At 40.3% G+C, this 24,158-nt stretch overlaps 2 protein-coding genes across 7 annotated transcripts in view; one reads left to right on the top strand and one right to left on the bottom strand.

Annotated features, from left to right (window-relative positions):
* The first annotated feature begins 708 nt into the window (after nucleotides 1-708).
* On the top strand, nucleotides 709-13,814 carry ZDHHC23 (zDHHC palmitoyltransferase 23). 4 transcript variants are annotated; one of them, XM_077118348.1, is made up of 5 exons: nucleotides 709-939; nucleotides 1,551-1,720; nucleotides 3,856-4,566; nucleotides 7,050-7,208; nucleotides 9,057-13,814. In XM_077118348.1, exons 2-5 carry the CDS (start codon nucleotides 1,578-1,580, stop codon nucleotides 9,322-9,324), a joined length of 1,281 nt encoding a protein of 426 aa, XP_076974463.1. In that variant the 5' UTR covers nucleotides 709-939; nucleotides 1,551-1,577; the 3' UTR covers nucleotides 9,325-13,814. The 4 variants fall into 4 exon arrangements, with proteins under 4 accessions (XP_076974463.1, XP_076974461.1, XP_076974460.1 ...); XM_077118346.1 differs by having other exon boundaries at nucleotides 7,041-7,208; nucleotides 9,057-13,813; XM_077118345.1 differs by having other exon boundaries at nucleotides 826-939; nucleotides 1,538-1,720; nucleotides 7,041-7,208; nucleotides 9,057-13,813.
* The window catches only part of CCDC191 (coiled-coil domain containing 191), an 89,340-nt gene continuing 75,647 nt past the window's right edge, over nucleotides 10,466-24,158 (bottom strand). Inside the window, exons 15-18 of one of the 3 annotated variants that reach the window (XM_077118330.1) lie at nucleotides 21,093-21,245; nucleotides 20,447-20,592; nucleotides 15,116-15,215; nucleotides 10,466-10,794 (exon numbers count right to left, since the gene is read on the bottom strand). In XM_077118330.1, coding sequence (XP_076974445.1) covers nucleotides 10,630-10,794; nucleotides 15,116-15,215; nucleotides 20,447-20,592; nucleotides 21,093-21,245 — 564 coding nt within the window. In that variant the 3' untranslated portion in view covers nucleotides 10,466-10,629. Of the gene's footprint in view, nucleotides 10,795-14,366; nucleotides 15,216-20,446; nucleotides 20,593-21,092; nucleotides 21,246-24,158 lie in introns of those variants that run through there. The other 2 variants (XM_077118332.1, XM_077118331.1) reach the window with 2 other exon arrangements.

The raw sequence follows: 24,158 nt of genomic DNA, 5'->3' as shown, positions 1-24,158 counted from the left end.
AAAACCAGTAAACCTGCTTAGTGAAAACGTGTATATGGGCCTACATTCATTTTACTGCAATTTAATTTCCATTATGTAGACTGCTGGATCAAAAATACTAGGTAGTCCTGCGGATCTAATATCCGGAATTTTCGGGAAAATGTATGAAAATGAACAAATTAGATTAACAGATTAAGAACAGTGATGGGCCTTTAAGGGAAGGTTGGCGGATTTGGGGGCGGAACCTCGAGAACATTTGGCAGTTGAAATCTACTCCCTACGCCTGTTACCGGCTTTTGAGTGTAGGCTGGCTGACCCACGGGTCTCAAGTATTTCGGAAAAGCCAGTCTCCGGGTTTCCGGTATTCCGTCTCAGCACCTCTCCCCCCCACCGAAGGCTTTGAGGGCTACCCAGTCCACGCGCCACCCGCACGCAGGGGCCGGGCGAGAGGCGGGTGGCCGCCTCGCCCACTTCGGGGGCGGTCTGGGTTGAAACTGAAGAGCCGGCCCAGTGTTCCTTTACCCGGACGCCTCCTGGAGCCCGTCGGGCAAGCCTCAGGGCCCCAGAAAAGGGAGCAAGGGCCCCGCCGGCAGGCTCGGCGAAATCGCGGGAGGGGCGACTGGCGGTGCACGTGCGGGCGGGGCGGGGATCCCCGGCGCCCGAGGCGGCTCGCCCGGAAGCGCGCGCGGACTTGCCGGCCCGCCGCGGCCGGCCCGCTGGCTGCGGGGACGGCGCCGGTGTGGGACGCGCCGCCGGCCGGCTTCGGGCTCGGGTCACAGGTGGACGGCGGTGGGGAGAGTGCGACCCAGCGCAGCCGGAATCCTAGAGACTCCAGCCGTCACGCCCCAAGCCCCGCGAAGCAGAGATCGGGAAACGCTTTCGCGCCGCGAGACCATCCTACTCTCCTCCCCTCGATCTCGGCCTCTTGGGCGGCGGCCGTACCTCAGACCCGGAAGGCAGGTAACTTCCCATCCAAGGTCATTTTTCAGGACGGGGCGGTGCCCGCGACCGCCCACGTTTTCACGTTTGGCTGGGACAGAGAGCGACGCCCCGCGCCGGACCCGGGGAGCGGGGCTGGACGGTGACCTGGAGCACTGCCCAGGCGCCTGGTGGCCTCCCCGCAGCCGGGGCGCGCTTCCTAGCAGCCGGGCGCGTCCGTGGGTGCCCTCGGGCGTACGCTTCGCCTCCTCCCCGCAATCTTGAGGATGGGTTTCCACCTGCGCCCAAGCTTCGGGCGGGGGCCTGCCGGCATCCCCAGTACTCGCAGGTGAGCGCAGCCGCCTGCGCCTCGGCTGTCCCGGGCCGCGTGGTCGGCTGTCGCCATGGGAACGCGGGTGCCCGGGCGGCGCCTGCCGGAGATGGGAAGGGGCGATCCAGGCAGCTTGGAGCCCTGAGAAGGCCTGGAGCCCCTGCCTGGCCAAGCGGAGCCGCAAAGCCTGATGAAAACGGGACCCCTTTCTTCGCCGTATTTGTTTCGGTGTTGGCGGTTAATCGGCGAGAGGCGTGGATGTGTTTGCAAGATTTTAGTTGTATTTTAAACACTTTAACCTTCTGAAAGCTTCTTCTGACAGGCGCAAATCGTGCCACAAAAGGGCAGTATGAAGCTGGCGAAGAAAAAGAAAACGGAAGAGCCTGAATTGGAGCCCCTGTGCTGCTGCGAGTACCTAGATCGAAATGGGGAAAAGAACCACGTGGCTGCTTGTTTGTGTGATTGCCAGGATCTCGATGAAGGGTGTGACAGGTATGCGCAGAGTGTTTCTTGGTGCCAACCCCGCTGGCCCTCCTGAAAACTACTTAATACTTTCAGCTTTGCCACATAGAACGCTGGGACTTGTCTTGATTCTCTTTCCAAGGATCTAAAATTGAGAGTTATCTTATGTTGTCTGTCCAGTGTGAGGATTTTATAAAAATGAATTACTCAGTAGTATACAATTGTCTGTTCAACGACCTAGCTCAGTTTACTAGGGCATTATTTTCCATTTAAACAGAAGATCAGGGAGAGAGCAGGCAGTTCAAAAGGTGTGGACAAATTAAATGTATTTTAAAAAAATTACATGCAAGCCAGTTTAATCTGTAAATTTAAGGTTTAAAATGAACATTTTAGTTCCAGAAAGTTCCTACGTTGCTAGTGGTCTGAGCATTTAGAGTTAACTTCTGGAGACTAGGTTGTACCTGGCCTTGAGAGATTATTTTCCAGCCAGAAGGGATGTTGCTCCCCTGGATGGACTGGCTGTTTTCAGTGTGAGCATAACACTGTCTGGATTGATCAGATAGTATTTGGCTTTTATTTTCACCACTGTTCCCAGTGATGGGAATTTCTATGAGAAGATAATTTTTACTATCACCAAAAAAAAAATTCTGTACACAACATTAATAACCTGCTTTTTTTCTTATTTTTTTAACTATTTTCTAAATAATTATATAGTTTTAAATGATTGGAATATGGAAAAAATATGGAAAGCATAATATAATGTGAGAGGAATAGGGTGTTGGCAACTTGCTTTCCTCATTAATAATTACTTCCGGTTAAAAAAGTCATTGCAACTGCAAATTGCTGACTTAGAACTTGGTGCATTAATCTAGTCATTAAAAGCATTACTTAGGGACCACTGCAGTCTAGTGCCAACATTGATTCCTAAAGACCCCATAACCTCTTTGTAAGTCTTCCTAGTCTTTTTTACCGGTGTCTTTAAAGACGAGTTCTTTTGAATTTGTAGTCTGAAATCCACACTGAGAAAATGGAGTACTTTGCGTTAATGAATGGAAGAATGATGCTGTTTCTATAACCTCCCTTGGCTCAAGACTGTAGCTCTTCCATTAACTTGCTGTAACACTTCTTTCTTCCTAGCTCTTGAGATCTGGGCTATCCCCTAAGTTCTTTCTTTTACATCTTCTTCTTCCTCTGGAGATAGACTCCCAGTGTCCCTGCTGCTCTATACAATACCCATATAGTTATCTCTTGCTCACTTTCCAAGTTCTTGCCCTACTTTTTTAAAGTTGCCAGTCTAAAATTATTTTCATTAAACTCTTCCTTTTCCTTACTAGTTTAAGTGTGTGAAAAAGTCTGCAAATGCCATTTTGCCTTCCAGGCCCAGATGATTTTGATCTCCCGTTTTCCTCACACAGACCCTGTTTCTGCTGGACTGTTTTATTTCCTGGGCCCAGGACACATTTCTCTCCACTGGATGGCTCCTTTCCTTCTTCCCTCTCCCTACAAACTGTCATCCTGCCTTCAGGGTCGAACACAGATTCCCACCTTCTCACAGACTTGTCTCTTAGTGTTTCTGATGATTTCTGGCCGTGATAATTCATTAGGTGATTATTGCTGCTTTGTCACTTGTTTATTATTTCTTGAATTCCCTTGCCATGTCATCTTCACAACTAGATTGTGAAATTTTTTTTATTCTTTTATGGCTGTATGCCCACCCAGGTCTAAATGGTACTTAATGAAATATGTGTGCATTTATATGTATGTGTTTAGTGGAGAAATAATCTTGACTTGTTAAATTGCTAAACAGTATCCTCTCGAATGTTAAAAAAATAGCATGCAAGCCACCTGGATCTGTCAGTTATTTTCTCGTCTATTAAAAAAATAAATGAAGGGCGCATGGGTGGTTCAGTGGTAGAATACTTACCTTCCATGCAGAAGACCTGGGTTCAATTCCCAGAACATGCACCCAAAAAAATAAAAAAATAAAAAATTAAATTAAAAAAAATAAGTGAATATGAAAAGTTTGTGTTTAGTGTTTAAAAAGTAGAATTCTTGGTCGTTACCCTCTTTTATTCATTTATCCTGCTGTTTGGCATATAGTGCTCAGTGGTTTTTGTTTCACAAACCCATAGGAAATACCTTCTTTTTGTGCTCTTTCTGAATAGATGGATTACATGTAAATCTGTGCAGCCAGAGACTTGTGAAAGAATCATGGATACAATTTCTGATCGCTTACGAATTCCTTGGCTTAGGGGAGCCAAAAAAGTTAACATTAGCATCATTCCCCCACTCATCTTACTGCCAGTCTTCCTCCGCGTGGCTTCCTGGCACTTCCTGCTGGGGGTGGTGGTTTTGATTTCCCTTCCTGTGCTGGCACTGTGGTACTACTACCTCACTCATAGAAGGAAAGAACAGACTCTGTTTTTCCTGAGCCTTGGACTGTTTTCACTGGGCTACATGTACTATGTGTTCCTGCAGGAAGTGGTTCCCAAAGGACGTGTGGGGCCCATTCAGCTGGCTGTTCTTACCTGCGGGTTAGTTCTGATACTCTTAGCCTTATACAGAGCCAAGACGAATCCAGGCTACCTCAGAAATCCCACAAGCAATGGCAGCTCTCTAAGCAACAGCCAGATTGAATACCTGAACGGAAAAGGACAGGAGAAGACCAGAGGGTTCCCTGGAGCAGATATGTCAGGCAGTCTCAACAATCGAACCACGAAGGATGAACTGAAGGGCTCTTCCAAGATGGTGGCTGGGAGCCCCACCAAGGTGAAGGAGGACTGGTGTGCCAAGTGCCAACTGGTGCGACCAGCCCGTGCATGGCATTGCCGGATATGTGGCATCTGTGTGAGGAGAATGGATCATCATTGTGTCTGGTATGTTGGAAAAATCTGGAGGCTTGGAAATTTAAATTCACATAAAACTTTCTAAGCCATATGATCTTTGTGCCGTCCTAAAGTTCCTCTCCTTCCTGGCTTTACACCTTGTAGATATTTGCAGGCTGTTACGACGTTCTCACTTAGTCATCAGTTTTTTGAGTTTCACAAATTTAGTTCCTGATTTTTTCATTTCCTGAAAGACAGTAGCATGAAAGTCTCTTTTTTTTTTTTTGCTACTCTCTTTTGACTTGCTCCTCATCTGTCTTCTCTTTTCTAATAAGGAAGTATCTGCAATTGAATGACTTTTTTTTAGAATTTACCAGAATCAGTATAGGCCCATTTCCGTGTGCTCTTCCTTTTGAACACAGAGATCAAAAAAGCAATCTCCTATTTCTAGGTGACTCTCTGTCTTCTCAACATACATCTTTAATCGTTGTTAATGCTACCAATAATTTCCACCTAAAATTACTGAGTTGAGTCTCTACTAGATAACTCCTTATTTGGCGATTTGCAGTGATGGACAGTCTTGTACCTCCTGGCTGGTAGTGATAGAGACAGACCCATAAGGCCCATAAGACATGAAGTGCAACTTAAAGATTATGTTGCATTTTTACTGGGTAAATCTAACTAAAGGGATGTAATTAATTTGGATGTGAATGTTATAAGCAGCATGTTTGCAACTTTACTGCTCTTTAATTAGGTAGTTGTAAATGAATTATACTTTTTGTTTGTCTAGGACCTGGTCTTGTTTATAACAGACCTTCCCCTCAGAAGGGGGTGTAGAGGAGGGTGGGTGTGCAGGAAAGCACCTCAAGTACAGGGACAGCTCTTGTCTGGGCTTTTTCTGTAGGAGTAAATAGGTTTTTTTCAATTTTAGATTTTCCACTTAGGTATCTTTGTCAAACCTAAGTAGAAAACCATACCTAAGTGGAAAATCTTCCCACCACATGGGAATGTGCATGTCTGGCCCAATTCCAGATGATGGTTTGTAGAAGGCCTTGATAGTCTCGCTTAGAAGGCTGTTAGAGCATCCCAGTGCATAGGGGCTGCCTATCCTGCCCTACAAATGGCCATAACTGGTGACTGCTTTTACCTGCTAACAGTCTGCATATTGAATTGTTCTCCACCCCCCAACATGTTTCTAGCTTCTTGGGATATTTTTATTAGTATGTATTTTGGGATTTATTTTCCCAAATTTTGATTTAGCATTTATAAGGCTTCATAAATGTGATATTTATCCCCCTTTCTTCCTTATCATTACGGTGTTAAATCTTTTCACAATTGGGTGGTAGATTTTACTTATTAATATATGGAAAGATTTGTTAGCCAGGTTCTGCTTTTTACTTTTATAATATGATTAATCCTTAAACAAATGATATGATTTCACTTAACAAAGAGCAGCGAATATATAACTACATCCCTTAAATGGGCAAGGTTTTAAAAATTCTCTAAAGTTAAAAATTAAGAGAAGTTACTTTTTTTGTTTTAACCTTTTTAAATTGTGAAATATATATACAAAAAAGCAACAAAGTTCAAAGTACATTTTAACAAGTAGTTACGGAACAGATTTCAAAGCTTGGTATGAGTTTTTCCTTCTAGCTGCTCCAAGACATGGAGACTAATTTATATCAATATAACATTTCAGTAATCATACACATTTGTTAAATCTTAACTTTTTTTTCATAATTCCTGCTCCTTTGATCCTTCTCTAAATCTTTAGGGATATTTGGGTTATGCCCTTTTTAAGTTTTTTCATGTTGAGAAGGGGTGTCAGTAATTATGGGAACACGGAATGCTTGTATGGTAAGAATGTTCATGTTTGTATGTTGTTTTGGTTTGATCATACAAAATAAATTAAAAACAAACAAACGAACAATCGAAAAATAATGATACAGATAGGAGATGGAATAGGTTGATGTTCTTGGAGAGACTGGCACCTCTGGGTTTCAGGACTTATCTGACTGAGGAACCATCTGGAAGTTTTAGGTTTCTGAAAAGTAAACTTAGTGCATGCAACTTTTGTAGAATCTCAGAGCCCTGGGTGTTCATTAGGATTAACATGAATGATGTTGTTTGGGGTTTGGCAAACCATGACAATTAGCAATATCTAGCTGAAGAATAGCCTCCAGGATAGCCTCTCAACTCTATTTCAGCTCTCTTAGCCACTGATACTGTATTATTACATTTCTTTTCACCTTTTTGTTTAGGAAGGCACTGTCAATCTGATGGTGCCAGAGCCAGGCTCATCTCTGGAAGTCATGCCCTATGTATGGGGATGGGTAATGATTTTCCTTGCAGAGCTGGACTTAGAGAAAGAGAGATGCCACAGCTGAGTAACAAATGAGAAGTTAAATTTTTAATAACCGAAATTCACACTACCACTAGTAAAAGCTTTCTTTTTATTATGTGAGTTATATAGAGAACTTCTAAAAACATGTTTGCTTTCCTCCCCTCCTCTATGCTGTTTTGAGGATAAATAGCTGTGTTGGAGAATCAAATCATCAAGCATTTATACTTGCCCTTTCGATCTTCTTGCTCACTTCGGTGTATGGGATAATGCTGACCTTGGATACCATTTGTAGAGACAGAAGTGTCTTCACAGCGCTCTTCTATTGTCCTGGAGTTTATGCAGATTACAGGTGAGCCTGGACACCATAGTAGGGAGGCCCATGGAAGAAGGAATGGATGTGGCTGTTAATAAAGGCTATTATTTGCTGGGTTAGGAGTTTTCAACCCAAAATATAGACAACCTGTGAGGATGCTGGATGTCCTCTGAAATTGCCAACAAAGTCACGTGCTGGATATGTGCATTTTTCTAGAGTAATGAAAAAAAGATCCCTGATCCTTAAAAAGTGAGGGACCAGCACTCTAGTAAATGGGACCAGACCCAATCAGGGATGTAGAGAATCAAACAACCATTCACATGTCCAAGGGAGCCACAGTGAAACTAAAACAGTAAACACACTAATTATGATCTCTTTATTTTGTCATAAATATTAGAATTCCTCCCACTTATGGCTGCTTTTTGAGCCTTTTTTAGACTAATCTTCATTTATTGCTTCTGACTCTTTTGAAATGTGTTCCCACTCTTCTATAACTTTTCTTTCCTTTCTAACCTCTATTGGTTTTTCCTACTCTACTTTTTTAAATCACCACTCATGATTACTGTGGTATCTAGGTCAAAATTCCTTAGGCATTTTTAGGTTGGGGCATATTTATGTACTGTGAAGATGTCCATAGTACAGCAAAAACTGGAATTTTTCAACTTTGGCCCCAGCCACCCCGGCTCTGAACCCCATGGGCTCCCCTTGTCTGGATTGTTTGTTCCTTTTCCTCCACCGTTTTCCTCTGACCTGGGGATTCTGTGGTCTCTGTGGTTCCCAATCCAAGCTGGGATAGCTCTGCCACAAAGCTGCCTGCCTTTTCTGTCTTTTCACTCTTCATTTTCAGAATAGACCCTGCTCTGTCAACATAGTACCCTGTCCACTTATTTGTTTTTATTAATCTGTGGACATATCTCCCCATTGGTATTATTAGAATAGATTGGATTCTCCAGGTATTTCTTTTCCAGCCACACTGAAAGTTTTATTAGGTTGTGAAATTCTTCAGTAACGTGGTGGCAAGCAGAGCATGTCTATAAGTGCTAAGTATGGATTTTGTAGACTTGCTGTGGGTGATTTAAATGAAACAATACCACTCTGTCATTGTCTCTCACCCTACTCTGCATATTCTATTTATGTCACCTTGTTGAGCCTGCATTTTCCTCATCTTTATGGTGAAGTCCTGGATTTAATCATCTCTGAGGTCCTTTTCTGCTTTAAAAATAAAGATTCTGAATGCATTTATTTCCAGCTAACTCCTCACATGCAAAATGTTTGCATGAAAATAGTCAAGTGGCAGATACTAATCAGTAGCCCTTCTTGGCAGTCTCATTAATAAGCTGGAAGGAGTTTTCTTGTCCTGTGATTGTTTGGCTTTAGGAAGCTGACATTTTAAATGCTATGGTGCTACTACATGAGTAACTGAAGGGCTTCAGTATGGGAATTGTTTTGTTTTCAGCAGCATTAGACAGAAAAGAATGGAGATTTGTAACTTTAACACTGCTCCTAACTTTCCACCCATAACTTCCCTGAGGAAGTTTATAGCAATCTCATATTGTCTTAGTTTTCTCTGAAGTTAGGTATAACTTCTGGATTATTCATTCAACAAACAGATGTTAAACTATTATGTATAATCTAATAGAAAAATCTAAAAATCTAGTATAATTTAATACAAAAAGAAGCACTGATAATTAGAACGTAAAATAGAACATGCTAAATGTCCAAAGTCAAGCAGGTTATGGGCCTTCCAAGGAGAAAAGGGTATCCTCCAGTTTGAAAGACTGGGGCAGGCTTCATAGTCCTTTAGTAAGTGCTACAGATGTAAAATGTTAGAACGGTATCAGTTTTATGAATGTGAAAAAACTGCAGCCCTTTCTCCCCTTACAGCTCGGCTCTGTCCTTCACCTGCGTGTGGTACTCCGTGATCATCACAGCAGGCATGGCCTACATCTTCCTGATCCAGCTGATAAACATCAGCTACAATGTGACCGAGAGGGAAGTCCAGCAGGCCCTTCGCCAGAAGACAGGGCGCCGGCTCCTCTGTGGGCTCATCGTGGACACAGGCCAGTACAATAGGGGCTTCCTGCGGAACTGGCACCAGTTCTCCACACTGGGCACACATGCATTCCACCACCCCGCTGAGGACATTGTCTGAAGTGCCTTCTGTATGGCTCTGTGAGGGGCAGCTTTCCCTCTGCTCCCTTCCATTTTACACTTCAGTGTCCATGCAGGATGCTAATTTTTATGCCAGGTCCCTAAAGGCATTACAGGACCATGCTCAGGTTTAGAGACTGGACTGACGAGAAGTTAGTTTCTGTGACTGTGTGACTTAAGAGTAAAAGAAGATCTATTCCTTTCCAGTCACCTTATTAATTAACTTGATTCCCAAAAGCTGAAAGGATGTAGATTGCTACTGCACAAACTGATAGAAACAATTCCCATGCATTAGTATGGGAGAAAGAGTTTTAGATTAGGATAGTTTCTAATCCCTCTTTCAATTCTTAAAAGCCATGTGACCCTTAGTTGAGTCACTTCCCTGAGTCTCAGGATCGTCTGTAAATGGGGTACTGACACCTGCTCTGGCTACCTCCCAAGAGCAGTTAGGAGGATCATGGCAAGGGTGAGGTACATGAAAAGCACTAAAAAAACACCATATTGATATGTGAAGTAGTAGTAGGAAAATCCTCAGACCGAAGAAAAATGTTTTTAAGTCAGAATAATGAAGCCAATATTAGGTAGTCAGTTTTTAGCATTTCAGAATGGAAAAAAAGGCCCCCATACGCCATGTCTTACAGTTATGGGAATTTTTCTTTCTGATAGTAGGTACTCCTCAAAAAGGATAGAAGAGCACCAGGTGAATTTATGCTACGAGTCATCAAATCTTGAAAGGGCAATTGATAATAATTATAATGCTAGTTATTGTCAGTATAATGTACAGTGATTCTGAGTTTAGGTGATGAGTTTTTATATACTTATCTTAGATTCCTCCTCATGTATTGATTTACTATAAATAACTCCAGTTAGCATTAATTTTTTTTCCCTCTTCCCATGTTTCACCTAGTAAGGTGCTAGCAGTCTTGTGATGAAGGCTGGAAGCGGAGAACAGACACTCACTCCTATGGGGAACACTTTATCTATTTCCTGGGTAGGGTGGCTGTTAATAATATCAAGGGCTTGATTTTTTTGTTCAAGTAAGTATTTGAAATGCTGTCAGTTATAGCACGAAATTGCAAAAAATCAGTCTTCTGGCATTCACATTATTCTGGCATGAATTTTCTTTGGGGATTTGACTGACACCTTCCCACTTAACTTGCACATTACTTCTCATTCACCCTTGCCTTTCAGTTCTAAATAAAAGTATCTTACTAAGAGAGAAGAAAACAGGGTATATGTAGTTTCCACCAATTTATGGATTATTGTTCTTATCTAGCTCTTCTCAAAATCACAAATAGTTGTTTCTTTAATCATGTCTCAAAACTGCAAATTTATAAAGGATTAAATATTTATATAGAATGGGTTGTTCTGCCATACAGTTAAGATAAGGGAATTCACGGGCGGGCCACAGTGGCTCAGCAGGTAGAGTTCTCGCCTGCTGTGCTGGAGACCCGGGTTCGATTCCTGGTGCCTGTCAATGTAAAAAAAAAAAAAAAAGATAAGGGAATTCAGGATAGGGAGATACCCACTGGGATGTTTGGTTTTAACATGCACTGTTTTTGTAACCCCGAAGATAATCTATGAGTCCTTAACTTTGCCTTGGTTATTAGTTTAGTATTAGTAAAATATTGCCAACTTTTTTTTTTAAATCTTTATGTGCAGGTTTGTTTTAGCAAGAGATTTAGAAATGTTGATAGAAAGTACTGCCATTTCCTGCAATCCTGTCCTTTGCAGCTAGCACCATACCTTGTCTTAACTTGCCATGAATCAGGGCTGCTCTTAAGACAGTTACCATGTTTTACTCAGGCTTGGGAACTGTCTGTCGTTGCTTCCCCAGAGATGAATTGTTTAATGAATGTTGGTCTCCTTGTCCCTGTGGAATGAGCCAAAAAGCAAGCCTGGGGATGTTAGCAGAGGCCATAGTTTCTACGGTGATGTCTTCTCCCTGGCCCAGAGTTGAATATTCATTTGGAATTAAAGTTGGATCTGATTAACTAATTCCTTTCTGTATAGGTCTTAGATAAGAGAGAGAGGTGCAATGTCAAGAAACCTGTAGTTGTAGTGTCTCTTGAGAGTCAGATATATAGAGAATTCTGACTCTGCAGTGGTTGATAAAAATTTATAGAAACCTTAAAATGTTTAGTAATTTTAGCCTCTTGCCAAATCTTTATTGGATCAAAATGGGATGTGATGGAGAAAAAGATCAAAGTCACTTGGGAGAATTAGGGATGATCAAAGTCTTAACAACACACCTCTTATGGGGTTACCTGAGTGGGAAGACTCAGTTTCCTTCACTTGGATAGGGACTCCTTATATATTACTTTGGCTTTATTGGAATTATGATGCTTGTTTTAAGTTCCTTAAGAACTAAAGATTAGCTTGAGAACAGAAGATACCTAAGAATTATCAAAAGATCTGTTGTTTCGTTGGATAAAAGCCTACAGAGAGATTTGTTTCAGAGGAAGCAGAAAACAAAGGGCTATCCAGGAGCGGTGTTTTTATAGACTCTGGGACATCCTTGATCTATATCCCTAGACTTTTTAAGTCCTTTTATGATTTGGAATTATAGGCCTTGGCTGTCTCTGGAGAGCAGAGAATTTATTGTGGATCCTTTTCAAGGACAAGGCCTCTATGAACTAGAAGCATGTGAGCGGGGGTGGGGTTGTCCTCTGAACCTATGAACCAGCAATCCCTTGGCCATAGGAGCAAGCCATGATTCCAGAGAAGCAGGTCCCCTTATCTCACCCCATATCCTTGGCCTCTGTTTAATAAACATTCTGGATATAAAGCTCAGTAAATGACCTAATATATTCTGGGGAAGAGAAATGGATCCACTTGAAAGATTCAAGGGGAAAATAGTTAGGGATCAGGACTGCATGAAAAGAGAGTCCTTCAATATTTAAAATGCTTCTTATAATACCCAAAGAGTACTTTGACTGTAGCTGGGCTTGTGCTGAAATGAACTGTCCACTGACACTGCTTCTTTTGGTAGATTACTCTGATGCTGCTAAAGTAAGGCCTTAAGCATGTTTTAGGGACGCTGTGTTGTGTGTTTCACTTCAGCCACATATGTGTTTGTGTTTAGGATATTGTAAATTTTTGCCATCTAAGTAGTATTTTGTTTGGTAAATGAAATAATTGTCTTCCATTGTACCATCTGCCTAGCAAAAAGATTACTGTAAACTTTCTCTTATGCAATAGTCCTTGGTACTTCTAATATTTTTAGCAAGAGAAAATTTTCTATACTAAATCTTCCACTGCCAGAAAATAAATGCCAATAAGAGTCTACATAAGACTGACCATCTACTTAGACTTTATTTCTTTTGGGTATAGGACATTAGTTTTTTATTATAAAGCTCAACTGTCAGCAAAAAGAAGACATCTAGAAGCACAGTTTTAACCAGAATGTTTAGAAATTAATGTTTTGTGAGGTTTAAGGGTCTCTTTAAACAGGGTATGTAAATTTCTATGGACTTAATTTATTTTAGCCATATTTCAATATGCTTCAATTTGAAAGTGAGAATTTCCTCAAACAAGCAGAAGATTACAGAGAATTTCACTTGAGCCATATGCTTGGAATCTGGTTTTCTCATTAAAAACCTGACATGTATGCTATTTTATAGTATATACTATAAAGGGGATGGAGGGGAGAATGAGAGCCATACTTAAATTAGTATTGAATAAAATTCAGTATATTTTTGTGGATATTTGCTATGATTAATGTAAACTTTTTGTAGAATCAGCTAAATGTAATCCCATGGCTAATGGACAATTCTCCAAATTTCAGTGGGCATGAAGTATTTCCCTGTAGTGTCAGCAACAGGTCAAACAAATTTCTTAGCAGCTATGTCTATATCTGAGTTGGGCTTGAGACTGATCACTACAGTAGGCTTCCCTATGGCACCTTTTACCTCCAGAAGATTCATACTTTAGAGGCAAGGCTTTAAAATAAGATCTAGTCTGTTCTAGTTATTGATGCAACTAAAATTCTTATTTCTTCAGATGTAGCCTCTGAACAGTTGCTCATGGTATATGGCTTGCAGACCCAAGTCATGATCCTATATTGGGTGATTTGATAGTTTGAGCCTTTTCATTTGAGTACATTTCTGGGTTTGATGTTGGAATAAAGGAAACCCAGGAATATTTATTATTAAATTAATATTTAATACTTAATGTAACTGGCCCAACAACATTAAAAGGATTTCTGAAGCCAACTCTGGAGGCTGTGTGCTAAACATTTTGCACTGTTTTTGTACTTGTATTCATATCCTCTTATCACCTCAGACCCAGACACAAGGCCTTTTAAATGGAGATTTAAAAACATTTCTGCCATTATGTAAAATAATATTACTGTAACCAAGTTGTTTAAATGGAAAATAAAGTGCTTTCTTTAAAGGAAAAGAGTTGATGTTTCTTGATATGTGCCTACTGAACTTCGTATGAATTACTTTCAGTCGCATTTTCTCTAGTGGCCATTAGTCTTAAAATAGAAAAAAAAAATTTATTGGTTTTTAGATGACAACCATATAATCATATTGAAGGAAAAGATGCATGGGGCAGGAACACTGTAGAAGAAATAAAGTTCCATTCATGGTGTTTTGTCATGTCTGAGTAAAGCATCACATATCTTCCACAGAAAAAGGAGATAAATCATTTTGCAGGTGGTGTAGCTAGATATCTTTTCTAGGAAGTAAGAGACAATTACAGGAATATTCACTTGAACAACCACAGAAATTTATTTTACCAACTCAGAGTTTCCACACACCAAATAATAGTCACCTCAGGGTTGGAAGGCACTTTTTCCCTCTACGGTGTGCATTTATGGACTGCCTGCATTTGTTGTTATAAACATGCATTTTGTAATGAAAATTTTTCCTGGTTCTCTAAACAGTTCATAGAAGGTACCAAAAGTCTTAGCAGGATAAAGATTAAAGCATTTTAAACTGAAGATAAATATTTTGATAGCTACATCAAACTGAGCGAGGACTAGAAGACAGTGTATTATTTAGAAACTGCAGTCAGGAACATCAGCAGACATGTTAATGAATTGCTAGATTGTCTTTATTTAATAGAGTCATTAGCTTTTGGAATATTGCTTCATGTTTATCAGGGTCCAATGAAGAGAAGTATCTATGGGATCTCAGTTTCTCCGAAATCAGGATAAGCCTCTACTCTTTGCAGCAACTGTACAGAATACCTTTGATACGTAGGGGTGGTTGAAGAGGACGGAGTCTGTTAGGATGCCGGGTTCTGATACTAAGATACTAGAAGACTAACAATCTTTGTCTCCTTTCCTAAGTAATTGCTACTTTAAATTCTATTTAATTAAAGTTACTATTTTTCAGCAACAAGTAAAAGGCACATATTTTCCTTAGCATGTTCAAGCAGGCAAACACTCATCCTTTTTAAAGTTTACTCTGCTAAAACTCAGCATGCATTTGAACAGTGGGGTTCTAGACTGTTCCTTTGGAATGATCTCACTATGATAAATGCTTTAGTGAACTCCTGAGTAGTAATCCAGGAGAAATCAAAGAAGGAAGTTTCTAAAATAATTCCTTTGCTCCTTGAAGTACCTGACAGGAAACAAATCAGGTGTGTGTGTATAGATATGGATGTGGGTGGATGGAGAAGCACACAGTGAACCAGTCATGTTTCCCCTCCTCAACTCTGCACTGGTTTGTGTCCACTGGCATACCAAAGGCTTGTCTTACACGAGGGCTGAGTATCAGATGCTGGTACAACAATAGTCATGATGGTGCCAGCATCTGGAAGTCTGGAAGAATTTCAGCTACCTTTCTACGGAGTTGCTCTCTCCTTTCTTCTTTTAATCTTTCCTCTTGCATAAATTTTGCAAAATTCTTCCATGTCTGAAACGTGATCCAGTGAATCCTCCTTTAAGAACAAAGAAAATAAAAAGTGAAATTCTAAAGAAAAAGTTGACTTTCCATCTGAAGTACATTAAAATTTTATAAATAACATTATGTGAATAAGATGTACAAAAGGTATGGAAATCACAATTGGAATTGAGACAGAAGCTCTATGAAGAAAATCAAGCAACAAAAGAAGAAGAGAGTGACTGATGGGTTATTTTTATTTTTGACTGAGTGAGTGGTCAGGGGAACCCTGTCAGGGGAGGTGACATTTTAGCAGAGCACCCAGTAGTCTCTGGTGATGCTGGCTCTAAGAAACACTCAACTGATCTGATCAGAGCCTGCACATTTGCTCAGGCAAACAAGGGCCTTACCAGCCAAATCCCCAAGTACCCCAAACAAAGATGCTGGGAAACCATATGTATCATGTGCCATTTGCAGGCACTGGAGCCCTGGTGCTTTGATGTATATTGTTTAGAAAGTCTGATAGTTAACAAAGAAAAATAAGTCTTGAATTTCAGTTGTGAAAAAAACACCCTAATGTCAGGTTTTGGGAAACATAGTTATACAGGGGCTCAAGTAGAGACTGGGTGCCTTTGCTTTCATAGAGGGTCATACATGGCCTTTTAGGGTAGCACCAGAACAGGAATTGTTGGTCCCCTAGTAGAGCTGAGCACCAGAGATGTAAATGGAAGTAAGATAGTCTCTGCCCAAAGAGGGAGTTAAAGTGAATAGATATTTCAATGCAGTGCAGGAGATACAGGGATGGATGTTAGCACAGGGTATGGTCCATTTTGACGGTGGAGCATCAAATATTTCTGAACCTTTGATGTCCTAAATGAATTTTTGCCAGGCAAAATGAGGGGTTCCCTAGAAGAGGCTATGTCCTGAGTAAAGGCATGGGGTCAAGAAGAGCATGGTATGTATAAGAAATTATAAGCAGAGTTATGCTGTTGAAACGAAAGCACAGAGTAGCTAAGTTCCTATTAGAGGCACAGATGGGATTTCCTCCAGGTCTTTTGACCATCTAATGAAATCCTAGAATGCATCTCAGTCCTTAATAATTTTGTGGGTATTGACTGATGTTTCTGATAATGTCGTGTTTTTGTGCTGTTGGAGGTATTACTGTTTAGTTGGGAGCTACTTCATTTCCTTTCCTTTCTCATCCATTCAGTCCACTTAAGCTCCCTGTACTCAGCTCCAAGGCACACCCCCATGCTCGACTGTATCTCCCACACTAACCTGCTGTTCAGATCTCTCTTCTGGCTATCCCCATGTATTCTGACCACTACATTTTAAGTCCTACCGTTCTACCCTAACTGAAATGCTCTGCCCACTGGGGGAAGTCTTCCTGGATCATCCTTGCCTGTGTATATCTTTCCTTCCTCAGAACTCCTAAAATCCAGTCACTATCAGTGGTTTGGCAGTTACAAACAGGAATGGAGGCAGGATGGTCAGGGAAGTGACATTCAACTGAGACCTGAATGATGACAGAAGAAACCCTACGAAGATCCAGGTCAGGTGAAAGCTCTGAAACAGGAGTGGGCTTTGCCTGCCTGAGGACCAATGTAGGAGGCCAGTAAGGATGGGACATGGTGAAAAAGGAGCCAAGTGGGAAGAGATGAAGTGACAGCTGTGCTGTTTCCAGGAAGTAGATATGGGCTGAGAATGTATTCTTGTTTGAATATATGCATTCTCGTACTGATTTCATAACTTCAAACCCTGACATCACCACTATCTTACTGTTGTATTTTATAGTTTATAAATGAAATTGAATTACAAAAATGGGAGCAAGAAGAGAATGTTTTGAAGTTAGAAAACCTGGTTTGGAGTCTGTGGTAGTTTGAAAGGATTTATGTACCCTAAAAAAGCCATGTTTTAATCATAATATTATATCTTGTGGGAGCAACCATTTCTTCTAATCCCTATTCAGTACTATAGGTTGGAAACCTGATTAGGTTATCTCCACAGAGATGTGACTTACCCAATTGTGGATATTAAGTTTTGAATAAAGGGAGCTATGACTCCATCCATTCTAGGTGGGTCTCAATTACTTTATAGGAATCCTTTAAAAGAGGAAGCAATTTGGAGAAAGCTTGAGAATGAAGAGAGCAGCAGAGACAGAACTACCGAGTCCACCAACCAGTGGCCTTTGGATACGGAGAATGCCCCTGGGAGAGCTTCATGAAGCAAGAGGCCTGGAGAGGAAGCTAGAAGATGTCATCATGTTAGCCATGTGCCTTTCCAGTTAAGAGAGAATCCCTGAACTTCATCAGCCTTTCTTGAGTAACCTCTTGTTGGTGCCTTAATTTGGACATTTTTATAGACTTACTTTAATTGGGATATTTTCTTGGCCTTAGAACTATAAACAATGCAACTTAATAAATTTTCCCTTTTTAAAAGCCATTCCATTTATGGTATATTGCATTCCGGCAGCTAGCAAACTAGAACAGAGTCTTTGCTCTGTTGTTTATAATTTGCATACCTTGGACAATTCACGTACCTGCTTGTAGCCTCAGTTTCCTTGCCCGAAATAGCAATTGTGTCATCTGCCCTCCCTCCCCCTCTGGCTCAAACTGCATTAGATGAGATGGTGTGGATGAAAGCTCTGTCTGATGGCTCTGTGCCACATTAGACAGCTGCCCCAAATGAATCTCTCCATTTGTAAATGGTAGCTGAGAAAAAAAAGGCAGGCCAAAAGACTAATAATTATATATTAACAATGACAATAAACTAAAAAAAAAAATTAATATTTTGGGCCAAGCAGAATATAAAGAGAATTACTGTATTATTTTGTTTAGTCTTCACAAGAAACCCATGACAGAGGTTCAGTTGTTATTCTCATTTTACAGAAGAGGAAAAGGAAGATTTGGAAAGGCTGTTACTTATCCAGGGTTGGACAGGTAATGAGTCATAAAGTTAAAATGCTAAAACACAAGCATTTTATTCAAAGGCAAGTCCTCTGATTACCCTTACTTAATAGCTCATTTATTTTACTTTATCAACTTGCTTATCTGTTTTCCCAGCCCACAGATTTTTTACAAACTGTAACTTAAACAAGGATGAGCAGGTTTTGCTAGAGATGGATAACCTAGTGGCCACAAGGTAAGAAGTCTATGATAAATAACAGAGATATGCATACATGCACCTGCATATAAATGAAAACAAAACAACCTTGTCTGAGGGCAAGGACAAAATGCACACTTAGAACTTGGGGATATCACAGAATATATCTACCACAGTAAAAGATGCTTAGAAGCAAGGACCAAAAAAAGGACAGACCATTTGTTCATTCTTGAAGGTAAATGCATAATAAGATTTAAACATTTCTATCCATAATGCCTAGTAAAACTTTACTGATATGGATGCCTTATTCCCCAAAGATGGTGAATGTGACGGTTAGGTAATGTTTCCACTTGCTCAGGTTATGCCTCAGTTGTCTAGTCAAGCAAGCATTGGCCTAACTGATACTGCGAGGACATTTCATGGATTTAAAACAGTGAGTTGATTGCATCTCTGCAATTACATCTGCGATCAACTAAGGAGAATGCCTTTCATAATGAGAGACATTTAATTCAATCAGGTGAAGGCTTTTAAAGGAGACGTGATAATAAAGGAGAGGTGATGACTTCAGCAGTCAGAAGAGAGAACTTTCATCTCTACTTCAGCCAGTCAGCCTCTCCTTGTGAATTCATCAAAGACCTTCATTGGAGCTTCCAGCTTACAGCCTGCCCTATGAAATTTGGACTCATTCATTCCGACAGTTGCATGAGACACTTTAATAAAATCTCATACTATATACAGAGATCTCCTGTTGGTTCTGTATCCCTAGAGAACCCTAATTAATACAGTGGATTAAATAGGACATCACTGTATTATAAATATGAATGACATACAGTATGACTCATGTATATAAAGTTTCAAACCAGGCAAAACTAAATTGTAGCATTGGTGGTTATATACTTAGGAGGTTAAAGTAAAAAGAAGAACAAGGAAATGTTATAAAAGTCAGGAGAGTTGTCACCATTAGGAGGGAAGAGAGGGGGTTATGACTGGGCATGAGTTCATGGGAGACATTAAAGAGTGAGCAATGTTCTACTTGACTTCAGTGCTGGCAACATGGGTGTCTGCTTTATAATAATTATTAATCTGTTTTTGTATGATTTAAGCACTTTCTATATTTGTGTTATATTTCAAAATAAAGTTAAAAAAAAGAAATTGGACTTAAAAACAAAACTATATGACTAGTAAAGAATACAGTACATTTGCTTAGGTATGCATTTTAGTTTGCTTAATGCTGCCAGAATGCAATATACCAGAAACGGAATGACTTTTATAAAGGGGATTTATTAGGCTGCAAGTTGACAATTCTAAGGCCTTAAAAATGTCCAAACTAATGCATCCAGAGAAAGATAGCAGACTCCAAAGAAAGGCTGAATGATGTCTGGGATTTCTTGTCAGCTGGGAAGGCACATAGCTGGCATCTGAGGTCCTTGCTTCTGGTTTGTTGCTTTGTGCTTCTTAATCCAGTGTTTTCCTCTCTAAATATCTGTAGGCCCTTACTTAGCTTCTCCAGGGCAAAACTCTGAGCTCTGGCTTGCTTAGCATCTCATGGGAAGACACGACAACATCTGCTGGGCTCCTCTCCCAGCTTCTGGTTTCAAATGGCTCAAGATCCTTGGGTCCTTCCGGCGTTTTCCTCTGCATCTCCAAACATGTGTGTCTTTGTTGGCTCTCTGAATGCTTTATTTCTCCCTGAACTTTCTTAAAGACTCCAATAAACTAATTAAGACCTACCTTGAATGGGCAGAGTCACAACTCCACCTAATCAAAAGGTTCCACCCACAACTGGGTATGCCAGCTCTCCATGGAAACAGTCTAATCAAGAGGTTCCAACCTACAAAGTTGGATCAGGTTTGAAAGAACATGGATGCCCCCACAAAAATTGATTAGGATTAAAAGAACATGGCTTTTCTGGGGCATATAACAGCGGCAAACCAGCACAGCATGCTTTAGGTACTGCATATCATTTTATTCTCTTGACAGTCTCTGTGATGTAGAGAGAGCAGGCATTCATTTCTCTTCCTCATTTTAAAGACATGGACCCTGGACTCCCATGAGGTATACTATCTTGCCTTTACCCTGCCTGGGGTCTTTATCTACCTCATCTTTCCGACCCACACCAAGTATAGAACACATTGTAGAACAATCGTGGAGTTGGTGAGTGAATTTCCTTAGAGATCAAAAACTCACCTGTCTCTGTGCTCTGCTGCAATCTTGCACTTGCTCTGAGAATCAATCTTGGCCTCCCTGACCCTGTTGAACCAGGCCTTGAAAATCTTCTTTTGAAGAAAATGTGCACTAAGTTTTCTTATTTCTTCCTCTAGATCAGTCAGGTACTAGAGAATGAGAGCAGAAAGAAAAGAAAAAGAATTAGAGCAATAAACAGTGCAAAAGAGAATCAAAATAGAGATAAACAAAACACAGAAACAAAGGAAACTAAAAGATTAAAGAGAAAAGGATAATATGGCAGCCATAAAAATATCCTCTATAATTATTTTTAAATAATGATAAAAGCATAGGGGTAGAAGGAGACTGTGGGAGTAGGTTACTAGCAAAATTACTTGAGCACTATGGGGTAGCAAATAAGATATAGGTATAAATACAAAAGTTGATGTAATGATACATTATAGTTATACAGACAAACACTCTGTGTGAAAAGAAACATATGCTTTTTAAATTAACAAAAAGTGATATGACATTTTCAAATTCATTTCAAAGCAACAAGTTAGACTGACTACTCTGTATTATTGTTGAAAAAAACATAATGATCATGTATAATCTGGATTCCATCTAGTTTTCTTAGTAGGAGAGAAAGCACCCTTCCCTATGGCCTTACCTGTAGCCAGCTCCGGAAGACCCTCCTAAGCAATATTTGGGAATAAAACTGATCAGCCCGGGCCATCTTTTCAGCCAGGATTTCCTGACTACACTGGAACCAGGACAGCAGGCAATTCCTCTGTATTGCTAAAGAGTGATGTTCCTCTGCCACCTTGAAAATATTTAACATAAGAAAGGGAAATTATTTCTTAAATTTTAAATAATTTTAACATACTTTACCTTGATAAAAGATGCTGTAAACCACAAGTAGGCAGTTATGAGAGAAAATAATCTTCAGGTATATCCAGCCCATGTCCTAAAAAGCATTCATGCTGACCCTATTCTATGGGGGGTTTAGAGTCACATCATGCATGGCCTTTCAATGGTGATTCCCTAGCTGTCTATTAAGGAAATGGAATAAACAATGTTTAAGATATTATTTCACTTGCATGGAGCTTTGGAGTAGGTGGCTGGCAACATTCTCAGTTTGCTTTCCTGGAGTTTGGACAGCAACTCCATAACAAACCTCTCTTTATTGTGTACTTAACCACTGTCTGACTGAGAAAATGCCAATACATTCAATTAGTTTTTTAGAATGAGCTGTCACTAACATTGAAATTTAGGCATTATCAATAAACCACAAAACCATTTCACAGAAAAATAACAAGATGAATAATTTAATGTCTTGCCAACTTAAAAGGCTCAGAGTACTATTAAAATAAACACACAACTCAAAGTTTATAATAAAAAGTAACTGTTATATTCTTTCAAGAGGTAGGAAAGTAAAACCCTTCTCTCTTAATCTTCTCCAGGCAAGTCCACATTATTTAAGCCATCCAGCATTGTGAATATGATTGATCCCACCAGGTCTCTTGGCAGTCATACTTATTGGCCAAAATGACGATCTCAGGAGATCTCAATGGCCCCTGAGGCTGCTTCCTGTCCTGACTCATCCCAGCCTGGGAGCCAAGAGGCAATAGGGGTCAGGAAAGCATGGCCTTCTGCTTTCCCTTCTCTTTATCGATATCTGGGAAAACAGAGAGAACCGTAGAAAAAGGAAACTATCAAAAGCCTCTCAGAAGTTCTGAAGATGGTTGCTGAAATACGTGGAATAAGTGTGAATCTAAGGAAATGCATTTAAGAGAAAGTACTAAATGACTTCTGGAAAAAAGGTTCCACAAAAGCCAAGAACAGTTCAACTGGACCCTTCTTTCCTAAATGTTTCTATTAGTTCCCATAAGCCAACTCCAATCAGCAAAGAAGCTTGCCCTTCAGGTCCTCCAGAACTTTGCATTTTACTTCCTCTTTTAATTTTTTTTTACTTCCAACTGGTGGTTGGCATCTACATATACTACTGACTGCTTCCTACACAGCACAAAAGGCATGCCAGAATTGGGCAGGAGTCATGGAGGGGGAGATGCTGAGTTCTACTGTTGATTTTTTGACTAAAATGCTGTTGACATTAAGCAAGGTGGTTCTACTCTCTAGGGCTCAGTTCCCTTATCTATAAATTGAAAGGGAGGGAGTGGATCACTTATGTTCTAAAATTCTATATCTTGTTTCAGTAGGCTAAACAATGGCCCCCCCAAATGTCTGCACCCTAATCCCTGGAATTTGTGAATATGTTATCTTACATTGTAAAAAGGATTCTGCAGATGTGATTAAGTAAAGGATGTTGGGGGGTGGGGGGTAGATTGTCCTGGATTACCCAGGTGAGCGCTAAATGTAATCACAAGAGTCCTTAGAAGAGGGAGGCAGGTGGGCCAGAGTCAATAATAGGAGATGTGATGATGGAAGCAAAAGATTGAAGTGATGCAAGGAAGGGGCCATGCACCAGGAAACACACACACACACACACACACACACATACACACACAGTTAGCTTCTAGAAGTTGAACAAAAGGCAAGGAAACGGATTCTCCCCTCAGCATCTCCAGAAGGAAGCAGGCCTGTAGACACCTTGACTTTATAAAGCTCAGTGACATTGATTGTGGACTTCTGACCTCCAGAATATGAGAACACATTTGTGCAATTTTAGGCTAGTTTATGGTGATTTGTACAAGAGCAATAGGAAACTAATATACTTGTTATGAATTAAAGAGATGATTCTCAAAATGTAGTGCTCAGATCACTGCATCAGAATTCCCTGGGCTACTTTTTAAAAATATGGATTCCCTAACCCTCTAACAAAGACCTACTAAGAATATCTGGAGGGCAGGCCAGAAATTGCCTCTTTATAGATTGTCTAGATGATTTTATGAAAAGGAAAGTTTGGAAATGCTGTGCTTCCCTGCTTTAATTTTAACTGGGTTTTCTAAATTTAAAATCTATAGTTAACATTTTGAGCCAAAACTCCAGTTGCTAATTTTAAATTATGAATAAACTTAAAAAATCTTAATCTGGCTGTTCATCCACAGATTTTATTTTGTTTTTTAAATTTTATAACTTTTTCATTTTACTCAGTCAAAAATAAGGAGCAAAAAATAAAAGCTAGTAAGAACATAAGAGTGAGCCTTTGCACTCCTGACTGTTTTCCCTTTGTATATTGACACTTAAAAACAAAGAGACAAAAAAGCAGATTGAAAAAAAAATCTGGAAACACAATTGGATAGCAAACTATCTGATCCAACCAGACTTTGCCGTGGTATATCGTAAGAAGCATAGTTCAAGCGTCATTCACTCAGGAGGCTAAGGAATCAGCCATCCCATCTCATTCCTAGGAAAAAACAGGGGCAAAATAGTGGTAGCTTAGGGCACAGCTAGGTCCATGCCCTGTGAACATCACAACCTGGCCTCCTCAGCCAGTACAATACTCGACAGTTTCAGAAACACTGTGAAGGAGGGTGGGACCAGATAATCAGGGACAGAGAAAAACAATGGGAAGGGCATTTATAGAGATAAAAAGAAGGGAAAATATGTGTTAAGAGGAAGAGAATGAAAGGTGAATAAGTAAACTAAGGACAAGAAAAAAAAAAAAAAACCAGCCTAAGTCACATGTGTAACTTGTGGCATTACTAAATTTAGTTGGACTCATCATCTGGAGCATAACTGCTCATCTTTAATTCTGGTTTTCATAACTGAGACT

The sequence above is a fragment of the Tamandua tetradactyla genome, chromosome 10 (genome assembly GCF_023851605.1).
Source record: "Tamandua tetradactyla isolate mTamTet1 chromosome 10, mTamTet1.pri, whole genome shotgun sequence".
Classification (NCBI taxonomy): Eukaryota; Metazoa; Chordata; class Mammalia; order Pilosa; family Myrmecophagidae; genus Tamandua; species Tamandua tetradactyla.
Note: the sequence above shows the minus strand (reverse complement) of the source record. Positions and strands in the feature narration are given on the sequence as shown.